The sequence below is a fragment of the Phyllobates terribilis genome, unplaced genomic scaffold, assembly GCF_046119375.1.
Source record: "Phyllobates terribilis strain yellow unplaced genomic scaffold, ASM4611937v1 Scaffold_11__3_contigs__length_659146591, whole genome shotgun sequence".
Taxonomy (NCBI): domain Eukaryota; kingdom Metazoa; phylum Chordata; class Amphibia; order Anura; family Dendrobatidae; genus Phyllobates; species Phyllobates terribilis.
The window spans coordinates 127,736,565-127,755,429 of NW_027362771.1; the positions used below are offsets into that span (position 1 = coordinate 127,736,565).

Sequence of the window (18,865 nt, forward strand, 5' to 3'; positions counted from 1 at the left end):
GCATCAATGCGTGGCATGGAGGCGATCAGCCTGTGGCAGTGCTGAGGTGTTATGGAAGCCCAGGTTGCTTTGATAGCAGCCTTCAGCTCGTCTGCATTGTTGGGTCTGGTGTCTCTCATCTTCTTCTTGACAATACCCCATAGATTCTCTATGGGGTTAAGGTCAGGTGAGTTTGCTGGCCAATCAAGCACAGTGATACTGTTGTTTTTAAACCAACTATTGGTACTTTTGGCAGTATGGACAGGTGCCAAGTCCTGCTGGAGAATGAAATTTCCATCTCCAAAAAGCTTTTCGGCAGAGGGAAGCATGAAGTGCTCTAAAATGTCCTGGTAGATGGCTGCGCTGACTTTGGTCTTGATAAAACATAGTGGACCTATAGCAGCAGATGACATTGACGCGCCCCTGGGCCTGTGTCGCGCTGCGTTGCGCACGCGGGAGCTTACCCGGAGCCGGATCTGTTGAGGGTTGTAGTCTCGTGGCGGTGACCCGGTCCGTGCCCAGGGAGTCAAACTGAGCGGCGATGTATCAGCGGTAGATGTTGGACGACTACGCCACCCGTTGAGTACAGCTAAGGAGCTGCTGCTGCAGGGCAGACCGTTGAGGCCGGTGGTAGGATTGTGCAGCGTGATAGTATAACCCCCAACGGGAGGGGTATGGCCTCAGGGCAGCCGACGTGGATGATGGGGGTAGCAGGGACCACTCGGAGACGGTACGGTGTAGTTCAGGGTCTTTACTGGTGACAAAGATAGACCCTCCCGGAGTACTGGCTAGCGATTGGGGCCTGGTCAGTCCTTGAGCAGATGGGATCTCCCCTGGCCAGGCGGAGTTGTAGGCCTCCCAAACTAACTGTACTCTTCTGGCTACCTTGCTAGAGGCGGGTATAAGTAGCCCACGTCCCTCAGTGTACCGTGTGGTGCTCACCCGTATGGCCGGTGACTCGGGGCCTTCGGGTTTCTTGGCCAGAGGACCTGGAATCCCCTGCCTGACGGATTCTGCTGCTGGGTAGGAGTTAGTCCCCACAGCCTCGGACTCCGGGTCCGGTAAGAAATCTCCTCAGTCAGGGCGAGCTCTGCAGCTGCCAGCCCCTGACTCCTTGTAACACTGCTCCCACAGAGCTCCTGATGTTCTGTTCCTATATTTGCTTCTTTTCTCTGTCTCTACTTCTTCTCTACTCACTAACCCTGCCTCAGCCCCAGTTTTATATAGGGGAAGTTCTTCCCCTCCCAGGACTGTGCAGGAGGTGTGGCATGCATAGGATTCCTGACCAAGAGACCTCCCACCTGCTCTCAGACGTAATATCTCTATCACTGTGGCAACCAGACCCCTGGGGTGTCACAACATGGCTCCCCAAACCATCACTGATTGTGGAATCTTCACACTAGACCTCAAGCAGCTTGAATTGTCTGCCTCTCCACTCTTCCTCCAAACTTCGGGTCATTGATTTCGAAATGAAAATTGGAACGCTGGGACCTTGTGGAGTGTGTCAATGACTGCCTTCTGGACATCTGTCAAGTCAGCAGTCTTCCCCATGATTGTGGAGCCTACTGGAACAGACTAAGGGACCTTTTTAAACGCTTAGGAAGCCTTTGCAGATGTTTTTTGTTAATTATTTTAATTTACTGAGATAATGACTTTTGTGTTTTCATTGGCTGTAAGCCATAATCATCAACATTAACAGAGATAAACACTTGAAATAGATCACTATTTGTAATGACTCTATATAATATGAGTTTCACTTTTTGTATTGAAGAACTGAAATAAATTAACTTTTTGATGATACTCTAATTTAGTGAGATGCACCTGTATCGTGGCGGCGTATTCTTTTTTTTTTTTCCCAGTATGTTGCTGCGTGCTTAGGATTGGTCAACGTCATACAAGGAAAGAAGTACGCGCCCCCAGGGGAAAATATCTGGTAATGACCATTTGGCTGTGAGTTATTAGCTTGTAAGAATTTAGGCTATATTTCCTTAACAGAGATGAGGAATTAAAAAATAAAGTTTTATTCAACTCTGCAGCCACTATTCTATGATATGACCAGTTTAACATGTTCAAACTGGTGAAAGGTCCTCTTTAAAGACTGTCCACCTTTGCAACCATTTTTTAACTGACAGAATTGATCTGTAAAGGGGCATTGCAGTTAGTCTTAATTAGAAATCTCCATTCATTTTGTTTCTACAACTTCTGAGCAGTCCAATACATCTCCATGGTATCAGACAACATGCAAACTCTGCAGTCATACTGTATCTCATTTGACTATACATGGTTGGTTTCTTTTATTGTTACCAATGGAGGCACATAGGACAGCTGCTTAAATACACCTATGTTACCGAAAGAGCTCTGTCTCCCGATAAGAACGATGTGCAATATCTGAAGATTTAAGCTATTAATGGTTTCTTTCCAATTATGTGAATATTGTAAACATGCTGTCCCATTTATCACTGCAGTAATGCTGTGTGAGTAATAGCAGTAGCATACACATTGACACCTTTTACAGTGCTGCCATCATTTATATTGATGACTTTAATGATGGCTTTACACAGTTCAGCAAAGAATTGGGAGATAACGGAGTCCATGTTAATTCATATTCACCATGCGGAGTCCATGTGCATGTGTGTTCACACAGGCTTAAAGTGGAGCTGTGACTCGCTCCAAGATATGTACACTGCTCAAAAAAATAAAGGGAACACTTAAACAACAAAATATAACTCCAAGTAAATCAAACTTCTGTGAAATCAAACTGTCCACTTAGGAAGCAACACTGATTGACAATCAATTTGACATGCTGTTGTGCAAATGGAATAGACAATACATGGAAATTATTGGCAATTATCAAGACACCCTCAATAAAGGAGTGGTTCTGCAGGTGGGGACCACAGACCACATCTCAATACCAATGTTTTCTGGCTGATGTTTTGGTCACTTTTGAATGTTGGTTGTGCTTTCACGCTCGTGGTAGCATGAGACGGACTCTACAACCCACAGAAGTTGCTCAGGTAGTGCAGCTCATCCAGGCACATCAATGCGAGCTGTGGCAGGAAGGTTTGCTGTGTCTGTCAGCGTGGTATCCAGAGGCTGGAGGCTCTACCAGGAGACGTGGAGAAGGCCGTAGGAGTGCAACAACCCAGCAGCAGGACTGCTACTTTCGCCTTTGTGCAAGGAGGAACAGGAGGAGCACTGCCAGGGCCCTGAAAAATAACCTACAGCAGGCCACAAATGTGCATGTGTCTGCACAAACGGTTAGAAACCGACTCCATGAGGGTGGTATGAGAGCCCCGTGTCCCCAGATGGGGGTTGTGCTCACAGCCCAACACCGTGCAGGACGCTTGGCATTTGCCACAGAACACCAGGATTGGCAAAGTCGCCACTGGCGCCCTGTCCTCTTCACAGATGAAAGCAGGTTCACACGGAGCACATGTGACAGACGTGACAGCGTCTGGTGACGCCGTGGAGAGCATTCTGCTGCCTGCAACATCCTTCAGCATGACCGGTTTGGCAGTCAGTCAGTAATGGTGTGGGGTGGCATTTCTTTGGAGGGCCGCACAGCCCTCCATGTGCTCGCCAGAGCTAGCCTGACTGCCATTAGGTACCGAGATGAGATCCTCAGACCCCTTGTGAGACCATATAGTGGTGCGGTTGGCCCTGGGTTCATCCTAATGCATGACAATGCCAGACTTCATGTGGCTCGAGTGTGTCAGCTGTTCCTGCAAGATGAAGGCATTGAAGCTGTGGACTGGCCCGCCCGTTCCCCAGACCTGAATCCGATTGAGCACATCTGGGACATCATGTCTCGCTCCATCCACCAACGTCACGTTGCACCACAGACTGTCCAGGAGTTGGCAGATGCTTTAGTCCAGGTCTGGGAGGAGATCCCACAGGGGACCATCCGCAACCTCATCAGGAGCATGCCCAGGCGTTGTAGGGAGGTCATACAGGCACATGGAGGCCACACACAATACTGAGCCTCATTTTGACTTGTTTTAAGGACATTACATCAAAGTTGGATCAGCCTGTAGTGTGTTTTTCAACTTTTAATTTTGAGGGTGACTCCAAATCCAGGCCTCCATTGGTTAATAAATGTGATTTTCTTGTCAGCACATCCAACTTTGTACAGAAGAAAGTATTCAATGAGAATATTTCATTCATTCAGATCTAGGATGTGTTGTTTGATTGTTCGCTTTATTTTTTTGAGCAGTGTAGTTAAATACCTTGCAAAACTCCCTGAGCTCCCCTGATTCTGATACTCTTTTCTTTTTAGCATTGCGTCGGTCCATTGCAGTGATATTTACATGTTTCTTTTGGCACACAGTTTGTGAAATCTCTTCTTGTAGACCAACTGGACATTACTTTTAAAGTCTTTTCTGGGGGGATTGCACCTTAATCCCTCTCAGACGCTGCCAAGCTGTGGCTGCTTCTGAGAGGGAAGGGTGAAAGTGTACATGCACCCAAAGAAGACTTTAAAGAAACTCTTGGTTTGTAAGCAGAGATTTTACATACTGCACTCCAAAAGCTGCGAAAGTGATTATCCCTGTAATGGAGCGATGCAGTGCAAAAATGAAAAGTGCACCAGAATTGGGGGAGCTCAGGGAGCTTTGCAAGGTGTTTAACTCAGTTTTTTGAGAGTGTGACAGGCCCTCTTAGTCTAGATTTGCTCTCAAAGGTGTCTCTACAAAACACTATGTTTACAATACAAACTGGGGTAAAAAGGGTTTTTTAAGGAATATGGATCACCCCTTTCTATATCTTATTTTCCTTTACTACAATATTTCTTGCATAACAGCCCTTATCACAGCAATGCACTTTATTTCAGGCCTTGGTTTTAAAGGTAATGTCAAGATAACTGAGGCAACAACCAACTACATGGCCCAAGTTGAGAATTCCAAGACTTTATTGAAGACATATAAAAGACACAAATGCACAAAGATAAATAAAAACAAGGCACACCACAGATGATAAAAAGGTGGAGCACCTGGAACTAGATAATGTGTAAAGTAACCAATATATCATTCATATAGCTCCAACAGGTAAATATATAACAACCATTATATGGTATAATAGGATTTTATATATTAGTTTCGTTAGGCAGCATAAAATACATAGATGGCAAACCACATATAGAAGGTAAATGAATATAAATACATAAATGCATAGAGTAGTTCCATCTAGACATGAATCTGAATAAATATAGATAAGTAACTATTTTGCACACAATGTCCAAGTAAAGCTGCATATACAAATAAATAATTCCTATAGAGACTACCCAATCTAATCATAGAATCATAGAAAATGACTATAATTACCAAGGAGTGTAGGTCAATGGTCCAGGCACCCACCACACACCCGACGCGCGTTTCACACAGGAAATGCTTCGTCCAGGGGTGATGGAATGCTGAAAAAGGTGAGTATTTAAATGGATCCTGGCCAATGGCGCCCTAATTGGTGATCGTATACAGCTGCGCTATTACCCCGGCGTAAACCCTGACCTAAAATCATCATTGCCATGGGTACCGGTGTGGAGTATTGCCCCCGCGGTAGTACGCTGCAAGCATGCTGGCCGCCATATGCCGGGACCGCCGGAAAGAGATGCAGTTGCTAGAAAGTACTTCCCGTCATGTGACCACACGCGGTCACGTGATCGAGACAAAATTACGTGGTTAGTATTAAAGCTCTTAGCGCATGCGCGGTAGCCTGAACTCTGGCCAAAAGAAACAGCTGGGGGACCCACAAAAGAAAACTCCTGGCAATACATATAAACACAGATGTCAAACAAATAAAAAACTAATGAAACTACCACCTGGTATATGAATAAAGATATATATGTATCTATATACAATAATAGAGGCCACCAATATAAGATATATAGCATATAATATAATAAGATAGCCTATATAAAAAAGGCACCAAAGGGAAAACCACTAACATGAGAAAGAGAAAAGGTTTTTTATTCACTGGTAAACTGAAAGTGCCTCACGTGCATAAAGTGTACAGTGCATTTCAAAAATAAACATGTAACAATAATCTTAAAATACAGGATGTGCCCATATATTAAAAAAAAAAAAAAAAAAAAAAAAATTTTTTTAAAAAAAACACTACCATAAGGAAGAGAAAAGGTTTTTTATTCATTAATAAATAAAAAAGTGCCTCATGTGCATAAAGTGAACAGTGCAAAAAAATATATAAGAATGAACACATAATGTGTATCAAAAATATTAGAGTACGAAATGTGTCAATATACCAGAATAAGAATGGCAACTGTGTATGCGTGAACATGGTTTTTATTATTATTATTATTATTATGACACTAGGATTAAACAAGAATATATATCCAAAAAAAGTGCAAAATGTAACTGTGTGAACGAAAAGGGGAGCGGGGGGGGGGGAAATGTAAATAAATATGAAATAAAGTGTAAAAAATTGTGCTAAACCATGGAGTGATACACTAAGATGTAAGTGTACAATATTATGCTGTGAGGGGAATTGACCGGAATAAACATCCTATTGAAAAAAGTCATATTAAATATAAGTGCCAAAAATAAGCCGAGGGCCACTTAGACAGGTGGCGAATGGAATCCATCACATCCAGGCTCAGAAGACCAGGACCATCTAGAAAAGGAAACCTAATTAGTGCAACATAAATAACAAACAAAAAAAACAACTAAGATAAAAACGTGGTTAAAACCAGCACTACTAGGACTCCGCTCAAAAGGTGGATGAGAAAAGAGAGGAAATCCAATACATTTAAGGATGTAGGGTCACTAGAGAAAAGGCACAAAGCTATTATGGTCATTGAGGCCATGGGGCGAGATTGGATTTATAAACTGAATACTATCTCGCCCCATGGCCTCAATGACCATAATAGCTTTGTGCCTTTTCTCTAGTGACCCTACATCCTTAAATGTATTGGATTTCCTCTCTTTTCTCATCCACCTTTTGAGCGGAGTCCTAGTAGTGCTGGTTTTAACCACGTTTTTATCTTAGTTGTTTTTTTTGTTTGTTATTTATGTTGCACTAATTAGGTTTCCTTTTCTAGATGGTCCTGGTCTTCTGAGCCTGGATGTGATGGATTCCATTCGCCACCTGTCTAAGTGGCCCTCGGCTTATTTTTGGCACTTATATTTAATATGACTTTTTTCAATAGGATGTTTATTCCGGTCAATTCCCCTCACAGCATAATATTGTACACTTACATCTTAGTGTATCACTCCATGGTTTAGCACAATTTTTTACACTTTATTTCATATTTATTTAAAAAAAAAATCCCCCCCCCCCCCCCGCTCCCCTTTTCGTTCACACATTGTTACGTTTTGCACCTTTTTTGGATATATGTTCTTGTTTAATCCTAGTGTCATAATAATAATAAAAACCATGTTCACGCATACACAGTTGCCATTCTTATTCTGGTATATTGACACATTTCGTACTCTAATATTTTTGATACACATTATGTGTTCATTCCTATATATTTTTTTGCACTGTTCACTTTATGCACATGAGGCACTTTTTTATTTATTAATGAATAAAAAACCCTTTCTCTTCCTTACGGTAGTGGTTTTCTTAATTTTTAAAAAAAAAAGAAAAAAAAATATAATTATTTTTTTAGTTTTATATATGGGCACATCCTGTATTTTAAGATTATTGTTACATGTTTATTTTTGAAATGCACTGTACACTTTATGCACGTGACGCACTTTCAGTTTACCAGTGAATAAAAAGCCTTTTCTCTTTCTCATGTTAGTGGTTTTCCCTTTGGTGCCTTTTTTATATAGGTTATCTTATTATATTATATGCTATATATCTTATATTGGTGGCCTCTATTATTGTATATAGATACATATATATCTTTATTCATATACCAGGTGGTAGTTTCATTAGGTTTTTATTTGTTTGACATCTGTGTTTATATGTATTGCCAGGAGTTTTCTTTTGTGGGTCCCCCAGCTGTTTCTTTTGGCCAGAGTTCAGGCTACCGCGTATGCGCTAAGCGCTTTAATACTAACCACGTAATTTTGTCTCGATCACGTGACCGCGTGCGGTCACATGACGGGAAGTGCTTTCTACCAACTGCGTCTATTTCCGGCGGTCTCGGCATATGGCGGCCAGCATGCTTGCAGCGTATTACTGCGGGGGCAATACGCCACACAGGTACCCATGACAGTGATGATTTTAGGTCAGGGTTTACGCCGGGGTAATAGCGCAGCTGTATACGATCACCAATTAGGGCGCCATTGGCCAGGATCCATTTAAATACTCACCTTTTCCAGCATTCCATCACCCCTTGACGAAGCCTTTCCTATGCGAAGCGCGCGTCGGGTGTGTGGTGGGTGCCTGGACCATTGACCTACACTCCTTGGTAATTATAGTCATTTTCTATGATTATATTGGGTAGTCTCTATAGGAATTATTTATTTGTATATGTAGCTTTACTTGGACATTGTGTGCAAAATAGTTACTTATCTATATTTATTCATATTCATGTCTAGGTGGAACTACTCTATGCATTTATGTATTTATATTCACTTACCTTCTATATGTGGTTTGCCATCTATGTATTTTATGCTGCCTAACTAATCTAATATGTAAAGCTCTATCATACCTTATACTGGTTGTTATACATTTACCTGTTGGAGCTATATGAATGATATATTGGTTACTTTATACATTATCTAGATCCAGGTGCTCCACCTCTTTATCATCTGTGGTGTGTCTTGTTTTTGTTTATCTTTGTGCACTTGTGTCTTTTATATGTCTTCAATAAAGTCTTGGCAATTCTCAACTTGGGCCATGTAGTTGGTTGTTGCCTCAATTATCTTGGTGTTGCTGATTGTGAATTGGGCCCAAATGATTTATTGGTGTTTATTTAAAGGTAATGTGTAGTCTAGAACAATGTGTACTTTTCTGTTTTTAAGTTTTTTTATGACAATTTTTGAAACATTTGATTGTGGGGGTTTTTTTCCATGACACTTTCTATACTACAGCTTAAAAGAAATCTGTCACCAGGTATTTTTTACCCAGCCTGGGAACAGCATGATTTGGGAAAGAGAACCTGATTCCAGCGATGTATCACTTATTTGGCTGCTTGCTGTAATTTTGATTAAATCATTTGATTAAATCAATCATCTGCTGCAGATCTACCAGTTTTCTAAATGTTGAGCACTGTAGAACACCACCCCCATAATTGATTGGCAGCTTTCTACCGATGTGCAATGTACACAGAAAGCTGCCAATCTGTTTGGGCGGGGTTATACAGAGCTCATGAATATGTAGAACTACCTAGCAGCAGGTTTACCAATCCTCCAATAATAATCTCCTGCTGATCAAGCTGTGACTTTATCAAAACTACACTGAACAGCCCAGTAAGTGACACATTGGGAATCAGGGTCTCTGCCTCTACATTATGCTGCTCTCAGGTTAGGTGGCAAAAACCTGGTGACTGATTTCCTTTAATCCTGAAATATTGTTGTTTTCATACAGACAACAAAGCTTCATAACAGTTTGACTTCTATTTTTTCTAGACCACTTTTCTATAGTTATCGCACTATTTTCACAGGCAGGACTACAATAAAAGGTGGCAAGTCCATTATTAAGCTGAAGGCAGATAACCCGAAACCACAATTGACATAAAGTGATGGTTACAGCTCACCGCCTCTCCCTTCCTGCATAGTCGCTTCCTTGTAAAGTCACAAAACACACGCCCATACAAGTAGAAAAATGGTGATTGGAGAGGATTTTTTTAATGTTCATGTGACTTCTGAAAAACATATTTCTGAACTGCTGTTAATAGAACAAAGTACCTGTCCCAAGCAATATTGCTGCCCCATAATCATGTACAGGGTATAAAATAAAATTATGTAATCAGAAAAAAAAACATTATAAGAATGGTTTTACTATCTAGTTTTAGTTAGTAGAAAATATAAATAATGCTTTTAAGATTAGTCTGTTTATCTCCTTGCTAGGGGGGAGCAGTAGATCACTTTTTGTCTAGAAAGGACAGATAGTACTGCGTCCCTGTCTCTACTTCTGTAGTGGGACATGCTGGAACCTCATTCACATTGCACTAAGTTATGGGAGGAAGAGCTTACTAACAAGTGTACAGTAAATGAAAAGTATGTGAGGGATTGCGTATTAACATGTAAGCTAGAATAATGGGAGAATGAGGCCAGAGTATTTATATTAATACATAAAAAACCATCCAAAGGCGGGCAGTTTTTTTGTGCATGGTATGTCCTTATCTGTAAGACATGTGTTGGGAAGTCTGATAGTTTTTTAAATGTGAAATTATGTCATTAAATGAAAAGCAAATAGCAGAATTCCAGGAACTCGGCATTTCTGCAAACATTGAAAAAACTGTTGGAAGCAAAAAGAAAAAACGAGTTTATTTTATAAACCTTCCCTTTTTTACAGCGAGTGAAGAATGCGGAGAGGCATATTAAAACCTCCCAGCCGTGAGCGTATGCCAAATACTGTACATGTTTAGACGAGTTTGTGGACGACAGATGTATTGCTGAACTGAAAGGATTAACCAGCATGTCTGACCAGGCGTACTATTTCCAAATTGTAATACTGAATATAATTTTCCCTTGGCTGACTTTGCTAAAGCCGTCATGCTTCTGTTAAATGACAGCTTTTCCATAGGTTAATTAAAGCGCTCGGCGAGCACTGCCTGCTGACTGTAAGGTTTAGCTGGGAATTCAATGACAATTGGAATGCCGGCTCAGAGGATACTTTGTGGATGTTCAACAAAAGATTCATTTAGAAGCCATGAACGATCTACAGAACAGAGCAGGGACTATCTCTGGATTGTGTAAAGGCCACTAGTTAATGATTTTAAACTGATTTCTGAAAAATAAAAAACATGCTTGCTCTTAGTCTCAGACTACATACCCACATCCATGTGACACGTCCTAGCGTCGTCCTTTTTATTTATTTTTTTTTCTACAGCACACTGACCAGCAGCATGACGTAGGGGCAGAGACCCTGATTCCAGCAATGTGTCATTAGCTAGGCTATTTGTTCTAGTTTCTATAAAATCAGTGTTTCATTAGCAAGAGACTCTTGCTGGAAGACTAGTCATCAGATATCATGTAGTCGTCCCACTCTGTGTAACCATGTCACCAAACTGATTAGCAGCTTTCTGCCATTTTACAGTGCACACAGAAGTCTGTCAATCAGTGGTGTGGGCGGGGTTATATAGAGCTTGGCAGTCAGAGAACTGGTAGATCTACAGAAGATAAAACTGTGATTTTATCAAAACTGCACCAAGCAGCCCAGTAAGTGACACTGGAATTCAGGTCTCTGTCCCTACATCATGCTGCACTCAGATACTAAAAATCTGGTGACAGATACTCTTGAAGACTGGCATTTTGCATGCCAGCTTTTTTGACGGGTTGGCGTAGCCATGCCCTTACCCACTCTGATTCCTCCCCAGGTCCGCCCATTTTGGCAGACCTGCTTCAAAGTGTTGTAAAATTGCTAAGTCACAATATTTTTGCACAGCTCCCTGTTGCACAAATATTATGTGATTTTTCAAAGACAGTTTTTTGGCTTAAACTCTTGGAAGGGTCAGGCTCTTGGAGGTTTTAAAAGCAAGTAGTTTTTCCATAGAAATGAACTGAAAGATTCTTTTGAGACTTTTCCAAGCATTATGCCAATGGAAAAATAAAAAAGAAAGTATAGACTGTCAATCGGAAAAAAAATTGGTTGCAGTGGGAAGAAGTTAATATTAGGAGGGTAACTTTCACAAAGGATTATGCAGCCATTGTTATGTGTATTTTAAAAGTAAGTACACATAAATGATGTTTTGAATAGTTTATACAGTTTGTATTGTGAAATCCGGTGACAAAGCCTCTAATATTTTTTATTTTCATTGTTATGTTGCCTTTTTACAACAGGTACGAGTTTATGATCTTTTGCAATATGAACATGGTGCAGACGATGTGCTGGTTTTAGCAACAGATGGCCTTTGGGATGTCTTATTGAATGAAGAAGTGTCCGAAGCTGTTACAAATTTTCTCGCATGCTGTGATCCTGATGACCCTCACAGGTATTTATTGGATTTTCTTCTTTTTTATAAAACACTATATAGAATTTACACAAGTATGATACAAAACCAGTTTTTAAAAAAATCTAATTTAGGCTATGTCACATGTTGCATTTTTTTGCTGCTTTTTATATGCAAATTTTAACTCTTTCACCCTCGAGACTATTTTCAACTTGCTGACCAGGCCAATTTTTTCAATTTCGACCAGTGTCACTTTGAGATAACTCTGCAACGCTTTGACGGATCCCACCGATTCTGAGTTTTTCTTGTGACATATTGTACTTCATGATAGTGATATAATTTCTTCGATAGGACGCGTTTATTTGATAAAAAAATCGGAAATTTGGCAAAAATTTTGCAGTTTTCAAACTTTTAATTTTTATGACCTTAAATCAGTCATGTCACACAAATAGTTAATAAATAACATTTTAGCACAATTTTGGAAACATCATTTTTTTTTGTTAGGAAGTTATAAGGGTTAAAAGTTGACCAGCAAGTTCTCATTTTTCCAATAAAATTTACAAAACCAATTTCTTTATGGACCACATTACATTTGAAGTGACTTTGAGGGGTCTATATGACAGAAAAATACCCAAAAGTGACACCATTGTAAAAACTGCATCCCTCAAGGTGCTCAAAACCACATTCAAGAAGTTTATTAACCCTTCAGGTGCTTCACAGGAATTAATGGAATGTGGAAGGAAAAAATTAACATTTAACTTTTTTTCACACAAATTTTACTTTAGACCCAATTTTTTTTAATTTTCATAAGGGTAACAGGAAAAAATAGAATCTATGTAGTATCTGCGCTGGACTGTGTGGGCTAAAATGAAGATATAAACAAAACTATAGTTCCATAGTAGGTTTGAATAAAAACTAGTATTTATTTAGGAAAAAAGAACAATAGTAGTAAGATTAGACAGTCAGTAGATCATGTTATATTTTATTTTCGTGATGGGAATTGCTGCTTGAGTGGTGCAATAGTACACTTCATATGCAAAGACAGCCCCTGTGGAAGAATATAAAAGAGCCAAGGATGCAGGTAAGAATATGCCAACTGATTGAAGGGATGGTTATTAGTGGATTGCTTAATCGGTAGATATTACTCAGTAAAAGGTACCTGAGTGGTATACTTACCACCGCCCCTATTTTACACTATTGGCAAAAAATAGAACCCAAAATTTGTTCTGCAAATTCTCCTGAGCACGCTAATACCCCATATGTGGGGGAATACTACTGTTTGGGCGCACGAAACGACTTGGAAGTGAAGGAGCGTCATTTGACTTTTAGTATGCAAAATTTGCTGGAATCATTAACGGATGCCATGTTGCGTTTGGACAGCCCCTGATATGCCTAAAGAGTGGAGACCCCCCCCACAAGTGACCCCATTTGGGAAACTAGATCCCTCAAGGAATTTATCTAGACGTGTGGTGAGCACCTTGAGCCCACAGGTTCTTCACTGAATTTTACATAGATCTGTGAAAATGAAAAAAAATATATTTTTTCCCACAAAAATGTTATTTTAGTCCCAAATTTTATCATTTTCACAAGGATAGCAGGAGAAAATGGACCCCAAAATTTGTCGTGCAATTTCTCCTGAGTATGCAGATACCCCATATGTGGTTGAAAACTACTTTTCAGCTACAGTACAAAGCTCAGAAGGGAAGAAGCGCCATATTGGAGTTCAGATTTTGCTGGACTGGTTTGAGGGTGCCATGACCCAGTAGGAGAGCCCCTGAGGTGCCAGAACAGCAGAATCCCCCCATAAGTGACCTCATTTTACACACTACACCTCTCAATGAATTCATCTAGGGGTGCAGTGATCATGTTGACACCACACGTCACAGCATTTTATACCATTGGGCAGTGAAGAAAAATTAATTACATTTTTACCACTAAAATGTTGCTTTAGCCCCAGATTTTACATTTTCACACTGGGAAATGGGTAAAACTGGCACCGAAATGTGTCATACAATTTCTGCTAAATGTAGAAATAGACCATATGTGGATGTACAGGACTGCTTAGCCACACGGTGAGACTCTGTAGGGACGGAGCGGTATTGGTCTCCTAGAGCACAGCTTTTCCTAGAATAATTTGCAGACTCAATATACAGAGCCCCTAAGTGCTAGTAGAACAGAATCCCCCCTCAAGTGACCTCATTTTAGAAATTCTACCCCTTTGGAAATTTATCTACAGGTGTAGTGATGATTTTAACTACGTGAGTGTTTTCCAGAAACAAGCAGCAGTGGATGTTGCTGAGTGAAAATGGCAAACTGCTGTTGTAGTGACCAGTACGTTATGCCCAGCTTGTGCTTCTGGAGACATGCTCCTGTAAATTAGGCGAGAACTCATTGCTACAGAAATGCCAAACATGTGGACGCTAAATGTGGTTTAGGCACACTGGGGCTCAGAAGGGAGGGGGGCATTTGGATTTAGGAGAACAGAATTAGCTTAATTTCTTTTGGGGTGCAAGGAGCCATAAGCGCTTATCCAGAGCCTTTGTACTACCAGTAACGTGGAAGCTCTCTATATTTCCATTGACAGGTTACGGACCTGAGTGGGGACTTGATTTTTTTTGTGAATTGAGTTGAAGCTTTTATAGAGAACATTTTACATAACATTTTGGATCACGATTATCCTGTGCTCTACTAAGCCCTTATATCGGGGTTTTTATCTAAATCTCCGAGTGACGTGGTTAAGATGAAACCCCCAAGGGATCCATTCACTATAATGAGGCAGCAGAGTACTCTGGACTCCGTCTGGCCTCTGTTCAGCATTGTCCTTTTCATAAGAGCACAAAACTGTGGCAGACCGCCCTTTTATGCACACAAAATTCTGACACCACCAGATCACAGGCCATACGGCGTCCACAGTTACTCCATCTGCCTCATTATAGGGAATCTTCCACCAGGGAGTTCCGTCTGAATTACATTTTCAGAGATTTACATGGCAACCCCACTGAGCCGAGTCTTACTGCGATCTTTGGTAGGCAGAATGAACAAATCAACAGCAGGTGAAGAATTGGTTTTATTTAATTTTTACGCCATGCTTTGTGCGGTATAAGTGATTAGACACCTTTATTCTTTGGGTCAGTGTGATTACAGCAATACCAGATTTATATAGTTTTTTTATGTTTGGCTGCTGTCACACACTAAAGGACATTTTTATTGTAAAAACAAGTTTTTGCTTCCCCATATATTGATAGCTATAATTTTTCCATATTTTTCCTTATTTCGGCCGACATAGTCATGTGAGGGCTTTTTTTTTGCGAGACGAGTTGACATTTTTATTGGTACCATTTTCGAGCACATGACATTTTTATCGGTCGGCCATGACAGCACCACGAGAGAGGGAATCCGCCCACCAAGGACAGGAAACCTATAGGCTTAAAAGGGGGCGGCCCTCCCTCTCGCCTCAGTTTGGTTTCCTGTCCTTGATGGAGGAAGCCGGTCGCAGGCGAAAGAACGTGGATGGCGACGGCTGTCGATCCTGTGCCCCTGTCTGGGGACGGCAGCTCCAGCGTTGGCCTATGCTCGTGCGCCCCTATATGGGAGAGGCACAGCATCCTGAGCACTGGGGGTTCCTTTTGCAGTGGGGCTGCGCTCCTGTCTGGGGTGGCATCCCCTTTTCTGCCTCAAGCCAGGTGCGCCTCCCGTGGGAGTGTAGGCCCTGGCTGAGCCCCACAAGTCCGCTGGGGACTGCATCCCGAGTGGGGGTGACAGCCCACCATCACTCTCCGTAAGTATGGGGAGGGGGGAGAGGGCCAAGGTGATTGTGTCCCCTCGCCCTGCCCTGGCTGAACGCAGCGCGGTGCATCGCTAAAGCGCGGCTTACCTGAGGGAGCGCTGACAGCATGCGTCCTCACGCGAAGCTCGTGCGGCGCGTACTTCCGGGTTTCGGTAAGTCGCGGCCCAATGACGTCACCTCGACTCGGTGTTCATGTGCCGGCAAAAGAGCGTGAAATTTAAAAAAAAAAAAAAAAATGGAAAAAGTGTGCTGATGCGCTGCTAGAAGGGAGGAGTCAATACCTATTTAAACTATCAGGTAACATGGCTCAGTGCTTCCCAAAGCTTCATTCTTTCATTATGGAGTCTGAAGGTGTCCAGTTGCAGCAGCAGCAGTTGGAGCAGCCGCCTTCTTCACCATCTCAGCGGCTGTCTGGGGAGCCCCAAAAAACGCATCGCGCACGTGGTTCTGGTAGCCGGTCTGGTCACCATACCTCCGGTAGAACGGACGAATCTGCAGCCTCTAGGGAAGGTCCTTCCTCCAATCCGGTACCAGCTGTTTTTTTCTTCCTGAGCCGCCTGGGTAAGTGATCTTCGAGTAAGTTCACTTAGTAATATGGTATCCCTTCTCCCCTTCTAAATTTTAACAGGGGAAGAAATGTACCGCCAAGGCAAGGCATATACAGTGTGCGCTATGCAAGTCTCTTCTTCCTGACGGATACCCTAAAAAGCTATGTCAGTTATGCATAAACCAGACACTGGCAGAAGAGGGTCCTGCTCTAACTTCTGGTTTAAAAACCTTAGTTAAAACAGAGATTCATAAGGTCCTCTCCAAGAGAGTTAAAGAGAAAGTGAACTTGGACTGTGAGATCCCTTTAGTCTTGATGATCCCCTATCCTTTCCCTATGAGTCGGATTCAGATAGTGCAGCCTTTTCCTCAGCTTCCTCCTCTGATAGTGGTGTGGGACAAAATTGCTTCCCCCTTGGTGAAGTGGACAGATTGATTAAAATGGTTCGGTCCACTATGGGCATCAGAGGCCAGGCAGGAGAAATCAGTCCAGGACGTTATGTTCGGGGGGCTGGGTCAAAGGAAGAGAAGGAGTTTTCCGTTGAACGAAAAGATTCAGGGCTTAATCCTTAGTGAATGGAAAAAAACGGAAAGGAAGAGCGCTCTACCTCCATTCTTCAAAAGGAAGTTTACCTTTGAGTAATCTGCCTCTTCCTCCTGGAAAAAGCCCCCAAGATAGATGTGGCCATTTCCAAAGCCTCTAAGAGTTCCTCCGTTCCTTTTGATGATATGGGAGCTCTTAAAGACCCCCTGGATAGAAAGGCTGATTCTTTCCTTAGCGGGACCTGGGAGACTTCGGCTGGAGCCCTAAAACCCGCGGTGGCAGCTACTTGTACCGCCAGGTCCCAAATGATCTGGCTGAACCAGCTTGAAGCCCATCTTAAAAACAATACCCCCAGGAAGGAAATCTTGGCGGACATGTCTCTTCTTCAGGGGGCGGCAGCCTTTCTAGCGGACGCATCGGCAGATTCTGTCAGATTAGCAGCAAGGTCGGCCGCCTTGTCTAACTCGGCCCGGAGAGCCTTGTGGCTAAAATGTTGGCCGGGGGACATTCATGCGAGGACAAGACTCTGCGCTATCCCTTGTGAAGGGGGACATCTTTTTGGGTCGGTTCTGGATGAGCTACTGGATAGAGCAAGTGACACAAAAAAGGGCTTTCCTAACTTATCTGCCCCCACGTACAAACGTCCTTTTCAGAAAAGAAGGTTTCTACTTAATAAGCGCCAGAAGGGTCAGGATAAATGGGAAGACCGTAGACCGAGAGGTAAAGGGCTCCTGTTCGGATCCTCTTCTGCTAGCCAAGGCCCCCGAAAACTGAGCCAATGACTCGCGGCCCAGGTTCCGGCCTGAGACTCGACTTTCAGGGAGTCCCTCGTGGGAGGTTCGTCCTGACCCCAAACCGGTCCTCAACACGGGAGCAGATGGCCCTACAAGTGGAGGTCCTGAATCTGGTCCATAAGGCCGTCTTAGTGGAGGTCCCGATAGCAGAAAAAGGACTGGGGTTCTACTCACCGTTATTTTTGGTCCCTAAACCTGACGGATCCTTTAGGTGTATTATTAACCTTAAGGCCCTGAATAAATTTTTGTTAATTTCCACCTTTTAAAATGGAGTCCATTAAGTCTACTATAAAACTATTGTTTTCAGGCTGTCACATGGTAGTTTTGGATCTAAAGGACGCATATTACCATATACCTATACACAGAAGCTTCCAAAAATACCTTAGAGTGGCCTTGGTCATAGGGGATGAAATCAAACATTTCCAATTTGCGGCCATGCCATTCGGTCTCGCTATAGCCCCTAGAGTATTTACGAAGGTGATAGCGGAGGTGATGGCTCATGTACGGGAACATAATGTGTTAATTATCCCTTACTTAGATGATTTTTTGATTATTGGGGACGCAGCCTCTCAATGTGTCTCCCATCTTAAATTGGTCTCCTCTATTCTGGAAGGCCTGGGCTGGATTCTAAATCTGGAGAAATCCAGGGTAGTCCCTTCGAGAGTACAGCAGTTCCTAGGTATCATACTAGACTCAGACCTCCAGATGTGTTTCCTTCCAGAAGCCAAAAAACAGAAGGTCAAAAGGCTGGTGGAAGGAGCTTTAGGGCTGCAATGTCCTTACTTGGTACCCTAATATCTTGTCTGCTGGGGGTAATGTGGGCACAATACCACTCCAGAGTTTTACAGTGGGACGTCCTACAGAATGAGGTCTCGTTACGTGGGCACTTGGAGAGACGGATGTTCTTATCTCCTCGGTCTATTGACTCTCTACAGTGGTGGGTGAATTTAGAAAACTTATCTCAAGGAGTTCCCTGGGTGGTCAGAATATCTGAAATAATTACAACTGACGCAAGTCTACATGGATGGGGAGCTCACTTGGGGGATATGATTGCCCAGAGGTTCTGGTCGGACGCTGAGAGAGCTCTTTCCTCTAATACCAGGGAACTACTGGCAGTTGATAGGGCTGTTAATCATTTCTTACCATTCCTTCACAATAAGAACATTAGGATCCTGTCCGATAATAATATAGCAGTAGCT

The 18,865-nt window shown here is 42.4% G+C and overlaps 1 protein-coding gene across 2 annotated transcripts in view; it reads left to right on the forward strand.

Moving 5' to 3' along the window:
* Positions 1–18,865, forward strand: part of PPM1H (protein phosphatase, Mg2+/Mn2+ dependent 1H) — a 229,476-nt gene that overhangs the window by 164,511 nt on the left and 46,100 nt on the right. For both annotated transcript variants that reach the window (XM_073651589.1, XM_073651590.1), the window contains exon 9: positions 11,886–12,037. In XM_073651589.1, coding sequence (XP_073507690.1) covers positions 11,886–12,037 — 152 coding nt within the window. The remainder of the gene's footprint in view (positions 1–11,885; positions 12,038–18,865) is intronic.